We start from the raw sequence: 24,361 nt of genomic DNA, 5'->3' as shown, positions 1-24,361 counted from the left end.
TGACTCAGGTTATATCAATAATAAATAGTATAAAGTAGATTTCGTTATTAATAAAATACAACTAAGTAAATCAGTTGTCTAGGGTGAGACTTAATGATGTAGTCATAATTCTACAAGAAAACGATATTAGCCTTTATTATATTAGAGTTATTGAAGAACTCAACAAAAAGTACACAACAGGAATTACAATAAATACTTACAGGAATCCGCCAGGAAGATAGTTTGATTTCATCTTTCTTTAATATTGTAATGGACAAAATGATATCATTGCTGGCCCCAGTCCGGATAAAGGAGAAGGGTTGTCAGGAGTGAAAGCTATTGTGTGCTCACAGATTTAGAAATCACCATCGGAAAGTAAGCAGAAAACAGAAGTGGAGATAATACGAACAGCGTGCTGGAATATAATGTCCTAAACTATGCTAATATACATATAGTAGGGTCGACAAACATAAAAGTGTAAAGTAAAGACTAATAGCTGACAAACACTTTACACAAGACATACAAATTGGTTTTGAAACCAATTTGCTGACTGAGATATCTCTTTTAGATTTGACCAAGACTTTCGACTGTGTTAACTACCAGTTATTGTTGCTAAAATTAAAAGCTCACAATTTTAGTGTACCCAGTATTCTACTGCTTAAGTCTTAATTTTCGGGGCATACACACTATCTTTCTTTCAATAACCGGACTTCTGATAAAATTATAGTCAAATACGAAATCTCATAAGGATCTGTACTTGGTCCGTTGCTGTTTTTAACATTTATTAATGGTATACCTAGCTGCTTGCCTCGGATTGTATGCAGATGATACATCAACCGCTCTGATTTCAATACTCTTGATGAAATTGTGTCTACCCGGAGCATCCTATCTTGGTTTGACTCTAATAATCTTACGGTGAACGCATCCAAGACTAAATCATTGAAGTAATTCCACCAAATCTTACTCAGCCAAGTTAAATGTCTAGGAGTAATACTTGATTCCAAGCTAACGTGGGAGAATCATGTGCTTAGCTTGGTCAAGAAGTTAAATAAGTGTATTTTTGCAATTGTTCGAGACGTCGCGACGCTGCCCGAGCGTGTCGAGGTCCTTGATGATAAGCAGCTTAAAACTAAAATAAGGCTCTACCATGGATTTAAAAGTTTCTATAACATTGATGAATATCTGACAATTTCGATGACTTGGAATGCTTGCCGATGGCATTACCATAGTTTGTAATCGTGCGTTCTTTGTTGTAACATCTTGCAACTTTTATTTTATTATTTGCTTGCTGTAGTCAGCCCCTGTTAATTGTATTGTATTTTTATGATGCTTTCCTGGGTTATTGCCCAAGTTGCTTTATTCGGTGCTAAATTGTTGTATATTTTTCTTGAACCAAAAGTAGAACTAACACTAGACGTAGAATTAGAAACATTCGGATTTAGCTGTCTTTTTTCTTTTATATTATGAACCTTATCAAGATAATAATACAATAAAGAAAGAAATCTATCATATAAAACGTAAATGAAACAGTCGTTAAAGTCCCATTAGAGTCATAAGAATGTACGTCCGGATAATAGCAAAAGCAAGAACACATCCTTTGGAAGTCTAGAAAATGAACTGTGCTCAGCAAATGAGAAACTACTTATGATGGGTGTATACCACAGAATCACATGGCAGAATTCTCGATAACAAAATTTTACGATAAACTACATGATATCGAATAGGGCCAACTCAAATACTGGAGATGAGAAGTTTGACCTTGGCTAATTTAGGATCCGACCATTTCTTAGTAATCTGTAAACAACGGATAAACATATAGAAGAAGAAGATACCAAAAAAACATATCTAAAGAAAAAATTAACATGGAATCCATCAGAGACCTAACAACAAAAGCGGTATATTCTGTCTTCCAACTAAACCAGTAAACCCTAATCAACACATTTACACTCAGGACAAGTCCACACTAATTGCTCTTCACTCAGTGACCAGGTTTGTTGGTGGTGGATCGCTGGACCTAAAGGAGTCCGCCCTGGGTGTTTGCATAGATATAGAGGGTAATAACTTTCTCTGGTATTAACGATGCCTTGTTAGAACATAATGTTCCACCGACTCTTTGTGGTTGGATTGAGAACAGTCTTAAACATAGGATAGTTAAGCTTAGTTAAGCTTTCAATCTTTATAAGAATTTTGAAGGTCAATTTCAACATAATGTAGTGACAAACTTTGAATAAATTTTCGATTTAGCCTGTAAAACCATGCAACAATCAAAACGCAATAATTGACTTCCTGGACAATAAACGATTTCGTTTGGTGTGTTAAAACACAGGCAAAGAAGAATGCGCATTCAATGAATTGCCCGCTCAGGGTCAACCAAAGGCGTATTTCCTCTTCGCCGCAAAAGTTAGTTAATAAAATAAATGAAGAAACTGGGCTGGCGATGTTAGTCTCCAAGGAGGAGTTACTCGAGGCTGTCCACAAGGGGGTGTACTATTCCCACTTTTGTGTAACCTCACCCTGGATAGCCTCTTGAAACACCTCACTGAAGCCAACTTTACTACAGTTGGTTACGCAGATGATTTAACTATTCTCATCAAAGGCAAGTACATAAACGTGCTTTTTGATAAGATGCAAGTAGCTTTCAAATTGATAGAGACTTGGTGTGACGAACAAAGAGTCTCTGTGAATCCTAAGAAGATAGAGTTGATTCTTTTTACATGAATGAGGAAGTTTGGCAAGCCCAGAATGCCATCCCTTGCTAATACTCCATTGGTGTAGTCAAAAGAAGTCAAATATCTGGGCATCACACTTGACAATAAAATGACATGGAGAGCCCACCAAGATAATAAACAACAGTTTTTCGATTACTGAAACAAGAAAATCTACGGCCTTACCACTTTACATCCGTACAAAACTTATTGCCTAGAGATTATCCTTTACGATTAAATTTTGCTCAGTGGATATTAAATAGAAAAAATTAAATGGAAATTTTATTAAAAACATTCTTTTTACCAACGAGGCCATTTTTACACGTAGAGGAGTCTTCAACTGGTGAAATAGCCACAGCTAGGATATGGAAAGTCAACATCTATTCCGAGAATCATATTTTCACCAAGAATTTAAGATAAATGTATGGTGCGGTATTTTTGGAGATAGTCTGTTGGTTCCTTATGAATTGCCAGCAAATATGGAATGGTAACTCGTATTTGCAGTTTCTGCAAATTTCACTTTTCGACGAGCTAGAAGAACTTCCACTTAACCAAAGGAGAGATATGTGGTTCATGCAAGATGGACCATCCCCTCATTATCCTCTGACGAAACTATCTAGATCAGCAATTTCCCTATCGTTGGATTGGGAGGGGTAGTGAATTTCCGTAGCCGCATAGAACTCCTGATTATATTCCGTTAGATTTCCATTTCTGGGGCTATATGAAATCACTGGTATACTCACAAGAAATAAATAATCGTCAGGAACTATGGCAGCAAGTAGTCAATTCTGCTCATTTTGTTGCCAACCAGCCAAACATATTTTTTAAAGTTAGAAGATCCTTTAGCACAAATTACTAAACTTATTGAGGTTAATGGGGGTCACATTGAACATTTGTTAAGTGTTTTTTTAATTTTGTACATTATAAAATAAACAATAAATAAATAATAATAAGAGTTTCATTTAACTTTAAATATTTCGAAAAATATTAACTTAATCGTTACGAAGGGTGAATACATAGTCCGTTGTTTACATAGAAAGTATTGAAGAATCGAAAAAATGTGCTAAAATGACGATTCTAAATTTTTTTAATTTTTTAAAGATGAAAAATGATTTTTTTTCTGGAACATTGTAGACCTTCATTTCGAAAACGATGTGATTTTGAATAAGGTTATTTTTGGTCAATGGTCATTATTTGACACGTAGTATCTCCAGTTAAAATATTTTCCATTATAGTGAATTTTGTGAAGTTTGCCAGTTATGGCCATTCTGTTAAATTTGATGCTTTAGTGGATTTTGAACAACTCTGTTTTATTTGTTTTAATTACAAGACTCTATTACCATGGCTGAGAAAAATAAAAAGAAACGTTTCCAGTACTCTCCATTAAAAGTCTCCCAGGCGTTGAAGGCTATAGAAAATGGAATGCCTGTGTTCAGAGCCAGCAATGAATTCCATGAACCACGTACCACTCTACGCAACAAAATCTCGGGAAAGAGTCCAGTTGAATCGAAGCGTTACTGTGGACCTGATTCTGTTTTGGGAAAAGACTGCGAAAATTGGGGTGTTGATTTTGTTGATAAGTTGATAAGGAGAGTCTTCTATACTCAGTCAAGAAGATCGTTGATTATTCCAATATGAAAACTCCATTTTCCAACAACAAGCCCGGCAAAAAGTGGTTTACTTCTTTTCTAAATAGACATCCTGTTCTCCGTTTTTGGGTCCAAAAAGAGGATTCATTATCGGACTAAGAGGACAAAATGTTTACAATGAATCTACAAATTCGGACAAAGAGAATGTGGCAACTTTATTTTCGGTCAATGCATGCGGGTAGTTTGTTCTACCTATTACCGTATACAAATACGAGCGACTTCCTGCAAGTTTAGTGGCAGCAGCTCATATCGAATGGGGTATTGGCAAAACAGAAAATGGTTGGATGACATCAGAAAGTTTCTTTGAGGTTTTTTTGCCATTTTTAAAGAAGAAATCGACAACATTCCCTGTTATAGTATTCCTTGATGGTCATCGATCTCATATGAGTTTGGAACTTAGTCGATTTTGTCGTGAAAACAAAATTGTACTTGTGGCACTTTACCCAAACTCTACTCATATCTTACAGCCACTCGATGTAGCTGTGTTTGGACCACTAACGAAGATGTGGCAAAGGACCGTCCGCAAATGGCGCATTGATCATGATGGAAAGGAAATTTCAAAAGCAGATGTTCCAGCGATATTATCAAATTTAATAATGAGCCTACAATGCTTGATGTCAACAATGTTGATTTTTCCAAAATGATTATTCGGGAAGTACAGGCTAAAACAATAACTGATGTTGAGGATGTGAAACCTTATCTTAAATACATTGAATTTAAAATTGATCCTGGTCTTCTTCAACAGTTTAAAGATGCAAGAAAGGATAGCCATGATTGGGATGGCAGTGTTGAAGCTGTTTTGGCTAGAGGTAGCAAATGAAGTTGAGGCACACAGTGATGGAACAAGTGCCCCGGCCCTCCCATTCAGGAACCTGCACTCCTTCAAGAAACTTTACCAACGATATTAAATAATTCAGTTTCGGAGATAGAGGTGATGCAAGAATGCGAAGCTTCTAATGAAATCGTCACTGAGGTGCAAACACCCCAAACTTCAAACTACCAAGAATGTTTGCCTCGTCAACTAGAAGGCTTATCCTCCGAAAATGAGAATGAAGCTGTTGCTCAACATTTACAGAATTTGTACTTCAACAGCAGAGCTGAATCCATCAACATCCACAACGTCGAATATATTTGCCACGCCTAAATGGTCTCTTGCTTCAGTGTTCAACGATGCCATTCCTTGGCCACACCATAAACCAACAGTACGAAAAAGGAAGAAAGAATATACTCCAAGCGTTGTTACGTCTGACAAATGGGTGGAATATTTTGAACTCAAAGAGAAAGAGAAGAAATATCAAGAAGAGCTGAAGATGGAGAGAAAGAAGAGAGGGGAAATTCAGAAAAATAAAGTAGAGGAAGCGCAGAAGGCAAAGGAGACGAAGACAAAGAAAACCTGTTTAGAAGAAGAAGAGGATGAAGAAGAGTGGAATGAAAGCGGGAGCAGCTTAGACTATGTTGACGATATTGAGACAGAAAATCAAGAAACAATTGATATGTATGGACTTACAGACCTGCAGGAAGGTGATTAAGTTTTGGCTTCATTTAAGAGCGATGGAAAAAGAGGTATGGTCCATTACAAGTATGTTGCAAAAACTTTATGTGTGTTGTTTGACGATGAGTTTAAAGGAGAATGTCTAAAAAGCTTCAGACTACACATTTCAAAATGTTGGACAATGACAAATGTACCATTGCAAAGGAAGAAATCCTTGGAACGCTTCCAGAACTTCTTCCAGATGACGATTGTTTTCTGTAGTGTTGTAGACGTATTTGAAAAACAATAAATGTATTCATCTCCGTAACTTTTGTTGTAATTATGTGCCTAATAAAATTTAAAAATTGTACTGAATTGCGTTTGATTTCTACGCAAACAAATTATGGTGGCCATAAACGGAAACTTTTATGGCCATAACAGCGGTTTTGGTGGCCATAAATGGGGAAATTCTTGTGTTTTAAAATACTTGATACACAAATAAAATAGAAAGTGCCTATATGCAGCAAGAGCTAAGAAACAATAATTTGATTTTTTTCTCGCATATATTCCAATTTTTAACTAAGATACCGAATTTTAAAAGTTGAAGAGTACTAAATGTGGCCATAACAGGTTCCTCTACCCTATATGAGTAAATCTTATAAGTAATATTTTGATTTATAAAGAAAAATTCCAACAAATCATCACCATAGAATGGCATCTGGTTGTCGCGTACGGTACTTTTACTTCAAGATATTTAGCGTTAAATCAGTTAGCGGTTAAAATACCCACATATTACTTGTTTTACAATTAGATAATAAAATAAAATTGCCGTTTAAATATTTAATTTAATTAGACACTTTGTCTTATATTCTTTAATAAACGATTAAAACCCGCAGGATCAATCAAACTTTTTCTACTTAATTACTTTTCATTTTATTATCATCACTTAACGTAAATATCTGGTCTTGGAGTTATTTAAAATCATATAATCACCGATTTCAATCACAATATTAATTACTATTCGATTGCATCGATAACTTTGGGTAGGATTAAAATCACGGGGGTGTGAACGGAAAAATGTATTATATCCCGGTTCGGGCCGCGCACGAATTGTAAACGATCAAATGTTTCATATAATTCAACAGGTTGTCGACCGACTCTATATGCGAGCTTTATAAATATAACCCCCACTACAAATATCGCATTTCCCCGGTCGTATATTTTATTCGCCCACTGCGCCCGTATAAGCTTTACGAGCGTTCCACGTTTCCCTCTTGGCGGACGTTTAGTGTCACTTCAAAAACGAGGGGATGACATACCGGAAAGAGTATTGAGAAAATACAGAACTTAATTGATTACACCAACTCAACTCATTTATTCCTAAATAATTTTTGAATCTTTTCATTGTTTTTCAGGATTTATGTTACAGAATAACATTAAAATTAGAAATCATTGGGTTGGGTTGGTTTGGTTTGGATTGGGTAGGTATTGGGGGGAAACGGAAGAGAGTTTGAAACTGCGTGCACCGGGGAACGACATCTTTAATTTATACCGAAATTGGACGAGAACAGTAGGGAAGGGAAGAGGGTGAAATTGGCGACCCAGCGATCGACGGACGCTCTGAGCGACTCGCAGCCGGCGTAATGATCGTTCAATTAACCGACGGGCGCTCGCTCGCGGCGAAAGAACGAAACGTTGCCCCCGTGGGGCGATGCCGCCCCCTCGTACCTCCCGCCCCCCCTTGGAAACCCCACGGCTCACCAACCGGGAGACACATCTGTCAGAGTTGTCAGGTGTTCGCGATTCAACCGTGAACCGCGACCAGAATGGCGAACGCGAAACCAACTCAACGAACGATATAACGGTATATACAGGTGGATTTAATGTCGGTATACCTTCTCTCTTATTATAATTATTTTCAACTATATGTTGTAAATATCTTTAAGTATTCATCGAAAAATAAGTGTTTAATCCATTTACATTATTCAAAAGAAATGACAAGGGCAGCCATGGGATCACCTTTGTCATTGGTAATCGTCAATTTCTAGATAGAGAGTCCGTTGAAACCGAAGCTATGCGTTCTGATCTGGCAAGACCGTCTCCAGAAGTTTCTAGTCCACCTGAACTCGTCATGATCAAATTTACTAATTAGAACTAACACTAGATGCAGAACTAGCAACATTCGAGTTTAGCCATCTTAAGAGATGCACAGCTAAACTCGAATGTTTTTAGTTTTAGGGCCAGTGTTAGTTCTAATTTTAGTTGTTATTCAGCATTAGGTTATTATACACAGTTAACACATCTAGTTCTGTCTATTAATAGCGGGAATTTCATATAACTAGCAATATATGAATGTTGTATACATAGTTAGGAAACTACTATGCATTTGCACTGTTCCACATAAAATGCAACATAGCTTAATAGTACAGGCATTGGGTAGTTTTGCGAAGGAAAAGTTTTGCTTGGAAAAAGGTCGGAGCTAACACTAAACTTAGGCCCAGTTTATTCACCTTTGGTTACATTTAACTACTGGATATTGTCCATGGTTACTGTAATTTCACCTCACATGATTGGCTATTTGATCAGTAACTATGGTAAATATCCGATAGTTAAATTTAACCAAAAGTGAATAAACTGGGCCTTAGAACTAGAAACATTCGGATTTAGCCGCACGTCTTTCAAGACGGCTAAACGCGAATGATTCTAGTTCTAGGTCTTGTATTAGTTCTAGTGATAGTGCTAATGTAAAACTAGAACTAGGGTTTAACAGTATGTTTCTTAAGATGATTAAACCCGAAACTTTCTAGTTCTAGGTCAATTATTAGTCCTACCTTTAGTTCAATCAAAATATACATCAATCTAACGCCGAATGAAAATTAAAACTAGAACTAATACTAGAACTAGAAATATTCGGGTTTAGTAGCGCATCTGAAGAGTGTTAGTTCTAATGATGTTATTAAGTTAATTCTAGTTTTAGTTGTTGTTCAGTGATACTGATCGAATGTACAATTCTTTTAGTTGTCTTCAGTTATCTTCGTTGTCTTAAGTTGTTCCCGTGACAGTGTAAAGAATGGATTTAAAATTACAAGGAATTGAAATATGAAAATCGCTTGTTTTGCCAAAGTTTTATTTACACATAAAATTATGATATCTTTTGACGCTACTAAATTTTTTTTAAAAGATTAAATGTGGCAAGAAATACATATTATTCAGTTTTTAGCGATTCTTTCAGAAGACTTCGAGAAACAGGTAATCCTGCTCCAACAAAAGCTATTCGACTGCATGTAGTTAATGTAGAGGACGAAGAAGTTGTAATTAATGCTCTCATTGATAATCCTTCTATAAGCACTCGAAGAATAGCACACAACATACATGTAAGTCAAAATTTTGCATAGCTCGTATTGAACCGCGAAGTCCTTCATCCGTATAGTAAACAGAATGTGCAAGCTCTACTAGGAGATAATCAGCAACGGTTAGCATTTTGCGAATGGTTATTAACATTTTGGTTAACATTTTTTTTTTGGTAATTGGATTAGCTATCATATGTTAAAGTTTGATGGTGAGCTAATAAAACATCCTATATATATTGTAAATATCTTTAAGTACCTACTCATCATTTACATCATTCAAAAGAAATGACAAAGAGAATATTTTACTAGCAATGCGAAAGGCCACCGATAATCGTCAAATTCTACATGGAGATGTTTAAAAAAAAGCGTTAAAAAAGAGTCATTGGATACCAAAGCTAAAGTTTCTGATGCATGGAAAAGAGCGTCTCCATAAGTTTCTAGACCACTTGAACTCGCAACAACCCTATGATCAAATTGTCTAATTAGAACTAACAGCACCATCACTAGTTTCATCACACTTTCTAGTTCTAGATCTAGTGTCAGTTGTAGTAATAGTGTTAGTTCTACTAATAGTGTTAGATATATATACGTATTTTTATTTCTAAACCCGAAACTTTCTTGTTCTAGGTCAATTATTAGTTCTAGTTTTAGTTCAATCAAAACATACATCAATCTAACGCCGAATGACAATTAAAACTAGAACTAATACTAGATTTAGAAAAATTCGGCTAGAAACCAAAAACTTTCTAGGTCTAGTGTTAGTTCTAATGATATTATTAAGTTAATTCTAGTCAATGCTAAGTTGTTGTATATTTATTTTGAACATTTCGTATTTGTTTCTAAATATGGAATAACATAATAATTAAAGTTCGGATTTATAGAAAATATGCCTAAAAAATAGGCATAAAAAATCTAATTAGAAACCTGTACAAATCAGATAAAAAATTTAAAGTGGGATTCCCGGTATTTACTGATCGAGTCTTCAATTCTTTTAGTTGTCTCCAGTTATCTTCGTTGTCTTAAGTTGTTCGCGTGACAGTATAAAGAATGGATTAAAAGTTACAAGGAATTGAAATATGAGCATCGCTTGTTTTGCCAAAGTTTTATTTACACTTAAAATTATGATATGTATTGACGCTATTAATTTTTTTTTAAAAGATTAAATGTGGCAAAAAATACCACATAATTTAGCATGTCAAAACGTCATTGCATCAGAAAAAAACTAAAACTAATTGAAAGCCAAATCAAGAAACAATACACTATAAGTACGGCAATGTATGGCATCAACTTCCGGTTACACTGAACATTCTTGTTGAAAGCCATTTTCGGAAGAATTATATTAATTCAGTGTACAGAAGTTATTCAGGAAATAAAAAATATTCAAATTACCAAATACCCCATTACCCTCCACAACCAGTTCTAACAAGATGGGGAACATGGTTAGACGTATAGTATACAAAGACCTTTGACAGTTTCAAAATATTAGTAAATGCATTTCCAGCTACAGCTAATAATGCAATACAAGATTGTCAGGTTGTATTAAAAGAAGTAGAATTATAAAATAATTTGGCATTTATAAATACCAATTATAATTATAAAGTAAGTGATTCTATAAAATCGCTTGACAAGCAGGATTTATCTTTAGATAATAGAGTACAGAAAATTCATCAATTTTAAATGATATAATTGTTACAGATTTTATTATGGCCCGCATTAATTGCAAAATTCAAATATGCACCAATTACAAGTGTCGACGTAGAGAGAAACTTTTCGGCTTACAAGAATATATTAAGTGATAGAAGACATAACTTTACAATGGAACATTTTATGGAACAGCATTTAATAATTAGTTTTGTTTTGGGATTAGTAGTTTTTTTTATAAAAAAAAGTTTGGTTTGAAAATAGCTATATTTTTGATGAAAATAAAACAGCATTCTATTTTTTTAGATCACATTTTCGGCTTTTTTATATAAATTTGTTCAAAATACACATTTTTTGGTGTATTATTAGTTTTTATACCCTTTTCGGTATTTTATGCCTTATTAAAAAAAATTTACCTTTTTAATGATCTTTTGTCAAAATTTAATGCCTTTTTGGTGCTTTTTAATTCGATCACTGATAATAATTATGTATATATTACTACATACTTTATTAATGTATAGGTGAGCTCCCATATTTGCGCTTCGATCATAATGATCAGGAAAAATCCGGACATATCTGAGTTTATGACGCAAATGTGTTAAATAATATTAACCCAATTAATAATTTTGAGTTAACACACAAAATCTTAATTATTTTCATATCACTTTTATCCAAAGTAAAGTTTAAATTTTAAAAAGACTTTCTAAACCAACTAAAAAAGGAGAAATGTTGATATTTATCGACAACATTTTTATTGCACTCCCTGTAGATAGAAGTGCAGTTCTCTCGCCCGTTTAAATTGTCTGAATTATTTACGGGCGCGTTCGGACACGGTTAGGTCATGCATAACTTACGATCAGGGTTGGTGCTTCCAGGGCTTCGTATATCAAGTGGTCACCAACGAAAGATGAGCACTTTTCCCAATCGTCCGTCTCGTTGTAAGGTAGCATAGTCGGGGTAATTGTCGTACAAACCATTTTCTAAAAACAAAGTAAATAATCTTAATAAATAAAAAAATAAATTAAATTTAATTCATACAAAGTATTATATAGCGACATCTATAGATTAATGGCTTCAATAAACTCTAATGTAACATCGAAACCTTTAATTTTAATCTTACATAATCTAATCAATAACTATATATTTTATAAAGTAAATTAATTCCTTACCTGCATTCCACACTCATTTTCGGCTGATAAAAGAAGAGGTTTCCGTAAAGGATACACGTTATGGAATTGTCTCCGGAACGACTCAGCATAATAAAGTAATAATTTCTCTTTTTCGCTATTTTTGAGATAACTCTCCGGGAAATTAATTCGATCTTCAAAAACTGGATCTTTAATATCAGGCCAACAAAATCGAATTAAACCCAACTCTTTGCTGAGTTGGTCAAGATGACTTTCGTCTAATTGTATTGGTTCTGGTAAAATCCTCGGTGCGTCTAATACATCAAAAATTGAAAAAACATGTTCTTGCTCCTCCATTTCTTCTCCTTCGTACTCATCAAAACCGTATTCATAACCCATCGTGCTTTCGAATTCACTAGTGTCTCCCGTTAATTGGGAATCACCAACGGTGGATTTTCCTTCAACTGCGGCCATATTTTATCTTTTTAACTTATTAATCTTTTAATAGTAGGGATTGACGCAGGATATTATGACAGAAAGGTTAGTGTATTTTCTGTGGGTGTTACCATGGCAATATTGAATGTGATTTATAAACAGTTTTTTATTTAATTGCACAGCAATAAGTCGCACATAAAAAATACACTTATATTCGTCTACAAGATATCACAATTAAAAATAAATAAGTTCGAAATGGTCCGCTAGAAACGCTAAGTATTCCTTAAACATATTTAAACAAAACACTCAATAATAATAATAATAAGTAAAAATTAGGTAGATGCAAAAAAAAACAACAATTCTGTAAACCGAGCAATATTCGGGAAAATTCAATTCAACTTAGAGCGAAATCGATATTCTTACAGTTACGCTAATTGTAAATCACATACAAAAATATGTTATAAAATCTGTTTTCATTTTTTACTTTCATCCTTTTTCCATTTATCAATCACTTCTTGTCGAATGTCCGGTGCTAATTGACACCGCATTCCTCCCAAAACGTTATTAGTCGCGTTGGAAGCTATTATTATCGGTTGGATAATTGTAGGAGGAATTTGACGAAGAATCCCACCAACCGCACCAGTGTAACCTTTTTGTTCATGTTCGTGAGAAGCTACATGAACCAAATTTGAAGCTGCTTCACCAAAGCCCTAAACAATTTTAATTCACATCATAAATACAATGCAAAATAACAAAGATATAAAGATGAGTGGTTTTGAAAAAAAGTAAACAAATATAATTATGTGGTGGTGTTGTACTTTACCTGTCCAATTATATGAGAAAATCTGCACTTGTTTTAGTAATCCACACTTGTTAATGTTGTCATTATAACTTTAATTTCTATAGTAGTTTATGTAAACTCACAAAATTATTATTGACTGACGATAAAAGCATTAATAATAAATCACTAAAATTTTATTGGTAATAAAATTTAAATTTTTGTGGTGCCAATATAGTATCCATCGATAATTTATATTATTATATAAGTTATTTTTATAAGTTAAAAAGTATCAAAATGTAAAACGGCCGAAATTTCGAAACAAACGTCGGCTGATAGCAAGGTCTCTAAAGCGTATTGTACAAGGTTGGTCAGACGGAGGATTTTAACGTATGAAAAGTAAACACTCCTGACATGCTCTAACAATACATCCTTACATACTTTCATAATCAGAGTGTTTCATTAGGAAAACCAATATATTTGAGTTAAATTACTCGTTTCAGTCTCTAGCTCTTTTCCCTTTAAAACGCGTTCTGGTATCTCTGGCCAACCTGGTACAATACGCTTTACGGATTTTGAGCTGATAGTATCTGTCAAAACCATTAAGATTTATCTTAAGGGTGAGTATAATTAATATTCTCAAAACACACACACTGGGAATCGGGGCTAATCACCACCAAAGGTAAAGAATTACTAAAGGTTGTTCAAACGCAAGGACCTAAAAGTATCGGCAAAGAATATGGACACTAGAACGGGGCTGTGCCCACCACATCAACATTGAGGCTCCTAAATGACGAGAGCTTCGTTAAGATTGAAAAGAATAAAACCATTTGAACTGGAATGGTGAAAGTGGTAGTGAAGGAAGGTAATAAAAGGTACTAAAACATAGTCACGTGAAGGCAGTGTCAGATAAGTACTTTGTTATGTAACCATAGTAGATTAAATTAGAACCAAATAGCTCATTAGTGTTAATTTGTTAGATATTTCATTAAAAAAAGCTTATCTTCGGGTTGAGTTGTTTTCAAGTTGGATTGACTTGCTCCTAGATGAGGTAGCTTCCAGTTGTATTCGATTGGAGTCAGATCGCAGTAGGATTGCATTAGCTTTCTTTGAAGTTGGATAACTTAATGGTTTAGTACTTTTTGGGTTGAGTTGCTTTTAGGCTTGATTAACTTGCATTGGTGTAAAGGTGGCTACACACGTAACTGCCATCTTGACAAGCATGCATGATCAATCTTTTTGTACAAGCATGTAAAATTTCCCTTCGACACCACACGATACAAGTATGCTTGAACAAGTGTCGAAGAATTATAAATTATTGACGCAAGAATGAATATTTTGTTACAAAAAATTGATATTCTTCGCTGTTAAGAATATGATGCCATTTTTAGACTGAAAAATCCGTACACGTAGGGAGAAATTCCTACGTTTGGCCACATATCAAGCAGTGTGCTTGGTACACACGTGCGCTTTCGCTGACGCAAGCTTGCATGATCAAAATATAATCCATCATCAAGCGGATTGCACAAGCAAAATGTTTGTGCAAAATTATCCTACAAACGCTAAAGCATACAAAAAGATTGATCATGCATACTTGTCAAGTTTGCAGTTACCTGTGTAGCCACCTTTAAATTACTTTCAAATAGCTTTGCGATCGGGTTACGGTGGAGCAGCATTGCCATTCGTTAAAATTGAATTAGGCTGTTTATACACAGAGCCACTAAAAAGGAAGTGATCAGAAACGCGAATTACTAACCAATTTAGAGCTTCCTTAGAGTTGCTTCCTATGTATAATCAAATTAGACGCCACCTACGGCGCTACTGATTGCGAACTCCTCTGTGATGCACGGAAACTAGTTTGTAACTAATCACTAGTAATCCAACAGGATGAATGACCAATAATTCAACTTTTTACTCGTGGCGGAAGTGGAAAAACTCAAAGGCGTGGGTCGAGATCGGCAACGTGGTCAAATTGAACATGTATGCTCATTATTTTACTTTTAGGAATACAAAAATAGTGTGTCTTCATACATAATTTCGCAATTAACTAGTAGTAAAAAGTAGGTACTACACTGGCAATCTCATATCGAGTATTTCCACCGCCAGGGCAGAAAATCTTGCGAGTTAAGGAAATGGTTAGCTAAGCAGCCTCTGAGATCTGCTGCACGAGAGTTGTTTTGTATAATCAGATGCTGTGATAGATGCTGCACCATGACGTGGTCGTCTACCGCAGCAGTTGTATCACTTGGCATGTAGGGAAGTTTCGTCTTCTCACAAAATTGTGAAGGACACAAGCTGCTTTGTTGACGAATTTCACAGCTTCAGTTTCTCAGATGCGGATTGGACCATTCAAAACAGCGAACTTCTTGCACGTCATCCCAAAAGCAAATTCAATTGATTTTCTTCCTCGACTCAACCTATAATTGAATATCCTTTTCACGTTATCCAATATCCTTGACGGGTAGGGTCTCATCAGATATCGTATCTATGGGAATGCTTCATCAACAACATGAATAGTTCTGCAATTATGACTAAACTGAACAAACTACAGGTTTTGATCGCTGATGAGTAATTTCGTGAGTGGAGACTAATGAGTTAGAAACTGGTTAGTGACCCAAGTTAACAACCAGTTTAGTTCCTTTTCAGTAGCTCTGTGTGCAAACCACTTTACTTGTTAGTTTTGTTCCTTTCAGGTTGGGTTGCTGTCAGATTGAATTGCTTTCGGCGAGCAGGAGTTTGTGAGGTCTGTCGTTGATACAAAAAAAAAGAAGAAAAGACATTATCTGAAGAAAATAAGTGGGAGCAGGAGGTCCTCAACGAGCCTCCCTACAAAAAGTAATTGGTATCTTTGTTCTAAACGCGAATATGAGTGATGGAGACACTGCTGGAGGTACTAAATGTCGTGAGGAGGAAGATGGATGGTTATTTAATGAGGTGTGAGGGATGGCATATACGACGCACACGCGGGAGAGGAAGAGGACTGGGAACAGGGGGTGTCTTCAATGGGCTCCTCTAGCCAGATGGAGACACTGCCTGAAGTGTAGGACGCGTGAGAAGGAAAAGATGAAAGGTAGTCCTTCGATGAGATGGTTCTAAGGGGTTTTCACCCCTGTGATCAAGAAAAGAAGTCGAGGAAAGGGTTTTTTAGTTGGTCGGAGTGGGGTCAATCGAACCCGATACTACTTGATCTCTCACCATCTCAAATCAGGTGTCTGTTTGCAGATTTTCCCCGGCTTTGTAAAAAAGGCTGCTTTCGGGAATGCAAGTCAACATTCAGTTTGGGTTGCTCTCGGTTTGAGTTCAATAAGTTAAATTGAATTACCTTCGGGTTAATTTCTAATAGGTTAAGTTGCGTTCAAGTTCCTCTCATGTTGAATTGCGTTCAGGTTGAGTTGATTTGCTTTTGGGTTGGTTTCTATCAAGTTGAATTGCGTTCAGGTTAGGTTGGGTGATCATATTGGTATTAATTCAATCAATTTCGTTTCAATTTTACTTGTTATAATTTAACGACTCAGTTGAGGTTTCAGTATGAGTTTCCATTCTAACAAGATGTTTACTCTCTCTTGAAAGCGTACCCAACCCATCAATGTATGCCAGAAGAATAACTTTACGCATTGACTATAAAAGTTAAGTGTACAGTTAAGATGGTAAACAAATACATATATCGGTATATAGGTACAAATCCCCTGACTGCTCACATTGCCTAGTGATTTTCACGTCGCCTAGTTACCAGCCTTTAATTGTACACATGATGTAGTAATAATATCCAGCTCTTACCGTTTGTGCATCTTTTGTTGTGAACGACGCTAGTTAAAAAGACGTTACGGTTAAACCCAACCCAACCATGAGTGACAAAAATGTTGTGTATTCTGGAAGAAAAGGTACCAGAGAGTCTAGCTGGCATTCTCATCGAAGACGTATGAAAGACGTTGAAGGAGTGAGCACGTCTGCCAAAAAATTGAAGACTGCAGGTGATATTAATGTTCATCCATCATTTGGCTACTGCTTCGTTAATTTTGTTGCCGTGTTCATTGCAATCTCGAGCGTTGTAGTGTGCCATAAGTGCTATTCTAGAGTGATTTTTAGTCACACTTCAATGCGCGGCTTGAGCTTAAAAATAAGTGTTACATGCGAAAAGTGTGACAATATTAATAGTGTTCCAAATAGTCCATTTATTAGATATGCGTATGAACTGACTAGACGAATAGTATTAGCAATGTGTTTATTGGGAATCGGTATGAATGGATTGATAAAGTTCTGTGCTTTCATGGATCTGCTTCGACCGATATTTCAAACCGCTTATACAACTGCTGTGGATACAATTTCGGTCGCTGAACGTTCGGTGTGTCAAATTAGTATGGAGGGAGCAGTGTGAAAAGAAACTGACTGTCCGTGGTGATGGGTCTTGGAGGAAACGAGGATTCACATCGCTTTTCGGCTTAGCTTCTTTAGTTGGCTGACGGAAAAGTTGTCGACATCATCGTTAAATCTAAGTAGGTACTGCAAAAGTTGTGAAACTTGGGAAAATAAAAAAGATAGCGTTAGAGTATGCGGAATGCCTTGAAACCGATAAGACAGTTTGCCAGTCAAAGTATAAAGGTTCTGCAGGAAAAATGGAAATAAACTCAGTAATCGAGATGTTTATACGTTCCCTTAGTCTGTATAATGTTAAATACATTTCTTACATCGGCGATGGCAACAGTAGAAGAAACACTGTGTGCAGAAAAAAAAGAAAGCATTGATCACGTGGAAAAACGCATGTGAACTGGATTGCGTAACGTTAAAAAATCAAACAAAGGGTTTAGTGGAAAGGGTAAATTGACTGGTAAACTTATTGACGATTTAAGTAAATATTATGGTTTAACAATTCGGCGTAATCCTAATTCAATAGAAGATATGAAGAATGATATTTGAGCAACTCTATTTCATAAATTGTCAACAGACGAGAAGCGTGGTGTGCGTGGTAAGTAGCTTTTGCTGAAGGAGCCTTAGATAATTATAAATATCCAATGAAACCGGAAGTTTTTGGAGCTATTCAACCTATCTATGAAGATTTAAATAGAGAGTATTTGCTTGAGCGTTGCATGGGAGGATACACTCAAAATAACAATGAAAGCTTTAATTCATTAGCATGGTCCATTGCTCCAAAGGCCACATCAAGCGTTAAAAAAATTTTTGATTTAAGTACAGATGTTGCTGTTAGTATTTTTAACGATGGACTGAGTGTAGTTTTAAAAATAATGGAGCTTATGGAAATAACGATTGGCTATAACTGTTACAATTTCTGCAATAAAGCGAGCGAAATCCCTAACAACGACCAGAAAATTGCGAGAAGAAAAAAATAGCAACATTGAGGGTCAACTTTATGGTGCTGGAATAGCTGACTAATGGTAAGATCCTATAGAAACTCATTTGTTTAAATTTATATATGAACTCTAGAGTTTTAAAACTTTAAAGCATTTTTTCTCGAAACTACATTTTTCAAACTTGCGCGACAAATAACATTTACTATTTTTGATAGATTAACTTCAGATCTTAACTGCATCTTCAGAAATAGATTATTTAAGGAAAAGCGTAGATTTTTCGAAATATTGATTATTATGAATAATTTTCGGCGAAATTTTTTCGTGAAAATCACTTCGTAATCTTTAAAGGCATATCATTTTTACAAAAATTAATTCTTTGACAAACCGCTACGTTTTTCTTTAAATTTTGAGCTAAACTTTGAAAAGAACTTTCGTTTTCTATTCTAGGTTATGATTTGCGTCTTCTATATATCGCATAGAAGAGCGCGACGAAAAAACCAAACCTGGATTTAATCTGTTGTAAGACTATTAAAAAAAAAACATTTCACGAAATTTATGAATATAGCTTTTAAGATGCAACAATAAGCCTTAATATTCCCAGTTAAAAAAAAAATCTTAAAGATAACCTTTGAAAACAGGCCTCTACACTGCTATTACCCCTTAAGAAACAAAAAGGTAGTTCTTTTATCATCTCTTATAAATTCTTCCACATTCTCCTAAGCACATAATATAATCTCAAACACACATACAGCCTCATTTGCCAAATAAATGTTACAGGGTGACTTATTATAGTTAAAAGTTGTGTCTAATTCCGAAAATGTTGAACTTGGCATACATTTTCGCTTTAACCACTCAAACATTACCACAATATGTTAATAAGTACACGTATTAACCCTTTCGTGTTTGCAACAGCAAAAGATAGATTTTTAGATCTTCTACATTTAAAAAAAAATCGTAATGGATAAGATATTTTTTTTTAGATTTCAATTTTCAAAACCATCTCTTCTATATGACCCTTTTACCTATATAATAATTACCTCTCTAACGACGTTATATGCATACGAAACACCTTCACGTAAATCTTGAGGTTGATTATATCGTAAACGTTTGATACTTTTTCCAGAAGATAACATATCAAATGCAGTTTCAGCCGTTATCTTAAAAATAATTAAAAAGAAAAAACTGAAAAATTAAATAAAAATCAAACACTTACAAGTACTAAATGTATAATTCTGGAAGCCAATTCTAAAGTAGCAACAAGAGTAGATTTAGTAAAACTATTTGCACCTCTTTGAATACCACGAACGATTCGGCCGTCTTTTTGATATTGTTCAATTGGCATCCAAAATAAATCCCAAATTCCCTGGACTTTAAAACAAAGTATTAAATAAAATTAAAAATAAATATTAACTTATACTACTTACCCAGTTGAAGTAAAGCATGCATAGGACCGATTCCACCCAAAACACCCGGAATTTGATTCTTTTTAATATCTTCTAACCATTTTGACCAAAGAAACTGGAATAAATTATCCATCCCCAAAATACCACGCGAATTAATTAATTCTTTTAGTTTTATTATAGAACAATTTAAATGTCCTATTCCCATAAGAAGCCCAGGCAAAGGCCCATGACTCATATCAACCCTTTTACCATGATAATCGATACGAATGGAAACCTCCGGGGAAAACATAACGCTTTTAAAGAAAATCGGAGATGAATCTTGAATGCAATCATCTGGTACGACATTTGTAGTTAATGATTCTTCCTTCGCGGGATTCTCTTCGTTTAAACTCAACAAATCCTGATCTTGCTCATTAATATCGCTGGTTTCACTGGTTTTTTGATCATTACGCGATTTTGAAATAACTGGTGGTTGATGGGTTGGAGTCGAATGTTTCGAGGGAATCTGAATTTCAACGCTATCTTCCGGCAAACTGGTCATTTCCGAAAAGAAATTAACGAGAAATAAAAACGAATCTTGATCGATGTTTAACCGAAGCGGAAGCATTGAAATTTTTAATTCACACTCTTCAGTTTTGAACGCGGGATCTGGTCTTGTGTGAATCGCTTTCACGGAAAGCTAAAATTATAATTAACAGAATCGATTGAGGAAAAGTATTTTTTTATCGTACCATATGAGAATGGCTTCTTTTTGGATTCTCTTCTGTACTATATTCATACAAAAATTTATTGATTTCACTACAGGCCAATTTATCTTTAACCTCAATTTCAGTTATTAAAAGTACTTGGCGGGATGCTTGTGTTGTGTGATCAGGGTATAAATCATGTTGGAAACGAACCTAATTAAATTCATTTAATGCGATTAAACAGTTAGTATCCCAAATTATACCTTATTTAAATGAAGCTGCATTAAAACGTTTTGATCTCGATTTACTCCACCGCATAATGGCCATCCAACTTTTTGTTTCTTTTTGTTTTCCGCTTTGGTAAATACAACCTCTCCAGCTGGTGTGTTTGAAAAATTAACGGTTGCGGTGTCGGCAAAATTAACGGTTTTCTTTTGAACTTCTTTTTCGTTAATTTTAAAATCATTTCCTCCATACATATCCCAAGTTAGAGTCAATTCTCGTAAGGTGTATCTAGTTACTGGTTGGGGATAACTATTTGGTGTCTTTAAAAAGTCGATTTTTCCTGGTTTGTTGAAATGCCGGTCGACTAAACGAACCGGAACTTCCGTTTTCCAATTAATTTCCGGTGCGGAGTAATTTGACTGGAGTAAAAACGAAAAGAGTTAAATTGAAGGGGAGATTTCTTGGGGGGTGACTCACCGTGTTACTTGTACCTACTAAGTCGATGAAACAAAATTCGTCATCAGTATCACTGCTCAAATTTGTTCTAAGAGGTATTACGTCACCTTTTTCGGATTTGACGAGCGTGAAGTTCGTGTCGAGTGTTGTTCGGTTCTTTTCATCAGGAAAAAAGAATAATTTTGCCCCGGTTCCTTGAACATCTGATATGTTTTGTTCTTAAATAAAGAATTATAAAACAGTTTTATACGAAATATCCTTAAATAATAAAATATTTACGTTCTAATCGTTCATCAACATCCTCCATAGCTTCGCAAATCTCCTTATTGATTTGTTCATGTTGACTATCAGAAAGTTTGCTGATAATAGTAGGTTCAATAGGGACCAATTGAGGTTCTGGTTGATGACTAGGACTGCTGCAAGGTATTAAGGTATCTTCGTTTTTAACCGTATCTCCATAAGCAGCGAGATATGTGATTAATTGCATTAACGCCCGGCCGCTATCCGCACATGTTCGTATATGTAATATATTATTAGCCGCCCTTAAATCCACCAAAGGAAAAATTCCGCTTTTTTCGTCATGAAGTTTTAAGCTAATTTCGAAAAGCCCCAATTGCACAACGTTCACGTAATCGCGACGCAAATCGATTGCCGCTTCCGAAGGTTTTCCATTACGCGGGGGCGCTTTTTCACTTAAAAATAAACCGCAGTCTTCAGCTAAGAAACGAAGGGTTGAAGAACATGATTGCGCTGCTAAATGGCAAGATAAACTAAAACTTCCTAGGGTTATTACAGAACGCAATGGTAAAAATTTTGGTCTAAAAAAAAATGTATTAAACAATTATAAAATGTAGCGAGTAATGCGACCACGATAATCCGAATCTTCATTCAATAATCCGGACAAGTATTTCAAATACATTGTGTACTTTATAATCCGTATCTGCGTTTTTTACACGTCTACTTCATTCAAAGTACATATTATACCCATAGCAAAACTGAAATCGATAGTGAGGGATTCCCCTAACTTCATAAATTCGGGCGAGTATAATATCTGGGATTCGTATAAGCAGTATGTGTCTTTGATTTGCTTGCAAAGCATCACGACTGAAGTTTAATGATAGTACATACGTATTACAATATCTTCTAGAAGAAAATATATCACGCTAACAATAAAACAAAAGTCCGATATATTAGAAAAACTAGTTCGTGGTGAAAGTGGAAAAGTGTTGGCAAATGAATAGGGAGGAGGACCATCACCATGTTTAATTTAAAGATGATTTTGGACTATGGAACTTCTTTTAGATTTATTACTAAATGTGATTTCAGTTCTGCTCCCAGAAAAACCTTACAAAAAGCAGAATATTTAAATATGCAATCACATTTGTATACATTGTTTTGTACGCAACGATCAAGACACATTCCAATTTTGTGCATTTTCAGTTTTATACTGAAACCTATGGAAATGATAAATTTAGAGCTAGCAGAGGCGCATTTCAAACTTCAAAAAAAGACATGGTCTGCGTATTTTAAAAGTGTGTGGCGAAAAACTATTTACTGATCAAATTCCGTCTATCCTTTCCCAATTGAACTTTCCGTATTCGGAAAGTAGATAAAAGAATTAAACCTCGGACCTATTAAAAAATCTGCTGTGTATTGGAAGATGCTGCCTGAAGAAACGTTGGTTCGGACTCAGAAGAAGACCGCACTAGGTCAAAAAATAAGCAAAGAATGCGTTATATTTCTAGCGTGTTGTAATGCTGATGGTTCACAAAAATTAAAGCTGTTAGTGATAGGAAAGGTAAAAAATCCGAGGGCTTTTAAACACGTAAACATTCCGGTTTTTAACACTTCCGGTGTTATAGTTATTTACGTAACCAGTTATGAAAAGACAAGCGAGCGAGTTCTGCAAATTACGTAAGTTAAACAAAATTAGCAGTTTCATAACGTGTTAAGTACAAAATTTTATCTAATTCCATTGAAAAAGCAATTTTTGTTCAAAACTTGACTTATTCTATTAGTGATAGATGTCAACTTATCAATTTGTAGTTAGGTAATGGAATTCATTACATCACCAGTTATAAAGCAAATGACGTTACATAAAGCGTCATTTACACGGGATAGTAACTTGCGAGAGTAATTTAACTTTAACTTCTGAGAGTAATTTGCGCTAGCGTTTACATCTAAGCAAATTTTGTGTGCAAGTTCTCTCTGCAAGCGCTCTATAGAGAGAACTTGCGGCAAGTGCTTGCTGGCGCGTTTACACAGTCTGAAAATTTTCTGCAAGTACTCTAGGGACAGTAAGTGACTGCATGCGCGTATGTGCATGAGTATGTGATTTCACGAAAACGTCGGAGAGAAAAGACGAGAAAACGAATATAGATCAAAGAATGGATAAACAGAAGGTCTGTTCTTGGTGCTGATGCAACGCTCTTAAATGAAATAAGAAGTGAAGATCCAGCAACATTTAAAAACTTTCTGCGTATGTCAGAAACCGACTTTAACTTTTTACTTTAACTAATTTCGGATAAAATAGCAAAATTAGATACAAACATGTGTGAATCCATAAAACCAAAAGGAAGCTTGACTCTGACATTGAGGTTTTCTGAATTTCAGCCTCGCTTGTATCAAATTTATCCGCTATAAATTTTATTGCCTTTTGTTTCCTATCTCTATCCCTGCATATTTTTGATTTTATTTGCCATAATTCGGTAAACTCTTCAAAAACACCTATTAAAGTCAAAGTTTCCTCTTTTGACCATACGCGTTTGCGCTCCATTTTAAAAACCGCCTACTCACTTCCACTATTCACTTGCACGAAAACTTCCCACCAGACGGAAATAAATTCTAACTTCCTAAACAGCTCTCCCAACTTGTTTACACACGCAAGCGATTTATGTCGCGATTACTTGCTACTTCAGCGACTTGCTCTGTGAGAACTCTCAGAGAGTGATTACACGTACAATTTTTTTGTGGAAGTGCTATCAGACACAAGTACAAGCACAATTAGGTAATAGTATTTATATTACAGTACAAGTGAGAAAACTAAGATTTTTCATTAACGTGTATGTCGGATTTCTACATGAGCAAAAGGCAAGTGTGGAAAGATATACAAGTTAGTGGAAAATATTAGTTTTCCATGTGTGCTGTCTA

General features: G+C 35.2%; 2 protein-coding genes across 4 annotated transcripts in view; both read right to left on the bottom strand.

Moving 5' to 3' along the window:
- The window catches only part of LOC111424637 (lost boys), a 224,783-nt gene extending 212,312 nt beyond the window's left edge, over positions 1 to 12,471 (bottom strand). The window contains exons 1-2 of the mRNA XM_023058247.2: positions 11,965 to 12,471; positions 11,650 to 11,775 (exon numbers count right to left, since the gene is read on the bottom strand). Of these exons, the coding sequence (XP_022914015.1) occupies positions 11,650 to 11,775; positions 11,965 to 12,396 (558 nt within the window). The 5' untranslated portion in view covers positions 12,397 to 12,471. The remainder of the gene's footprint in view (positions 1 to 11,649; positions 11,776 to 11,964) is intronic.
- A 276-nt stretch (positions 12,472 to 12,747) lies between these two features.
- Positions 12,748 to 24,361, bottom strand: part of LOC111424662 (Autophagy-related 2) — a 29,666-nt gene continuing 18,052 nt past the window's right edge. Inside the window, exons 13-21 of one of the 3 annotated variants that reach the window (XM_023058286.2) lie at positions 21,491 to 22,029; positions 21,319 to 21,429; positions 21,233 to 21,249; positions 20,794 to 21,174; positions 20,576 to 20,743; positions 19,866 to 20,523; positions 19,655 to 19,809; positions 19,479 to 19,598; positions 12,748 to 13,067 (exon numbers count right to left, since the gene is read on the bottom strand). In XM_023058286.2, the coding sequence (XP_022914054.2) occupies positions 12,831 to 13,067; positions 19,479 to 19,598; positions 19,655 to 19,809; positions 19,866 to 20,523; positions 20,576 to 20,743; positions 20,794 to 21,174; positions 21,233 to 21,249; positions 21,319 to 21,429; positions 21,491 to 22,029 (2,386 nt within the window). In that variant the 3' untranslated portion in view covers positions 12,748 to 12,830. Of the gene's footprint in view, positions 13,068 to 19,478; positions 19,599 to 19,654; positions 19,810 to 19,865; positions 20,524 to 20,575; positions 20,744 to 20,793; positions 21,175 to 21,232; positions 21,430 to 21,490; positions 22,030 to 24,361 lie in introns of all 3 variants that reach the window. The other 2 variants (XM_023058287.2, XM_023058285.2) reach the window with 2 other exon arrangements.

Source organism: Onthophagus taurus, chromosome 7 (assembly GCF_036711975.1).
Source record: "Onthophagus taurus isolate NC chromosome 7, IU_Otau_3.0, whole genome shotgun sequence".
NCBI classification, from domain to species: domain Eukaryota; kingdom Metazoa; phylum Arthropoda; class Insecta; order Coleoptera; family Scarabaeidae; genus Onthophagus; species Onthophagus taurus.
Note: the sequence above shows the minus strand (reverse complement) of the source record. Positions and strands in the feature narration are given on the sequence as shown.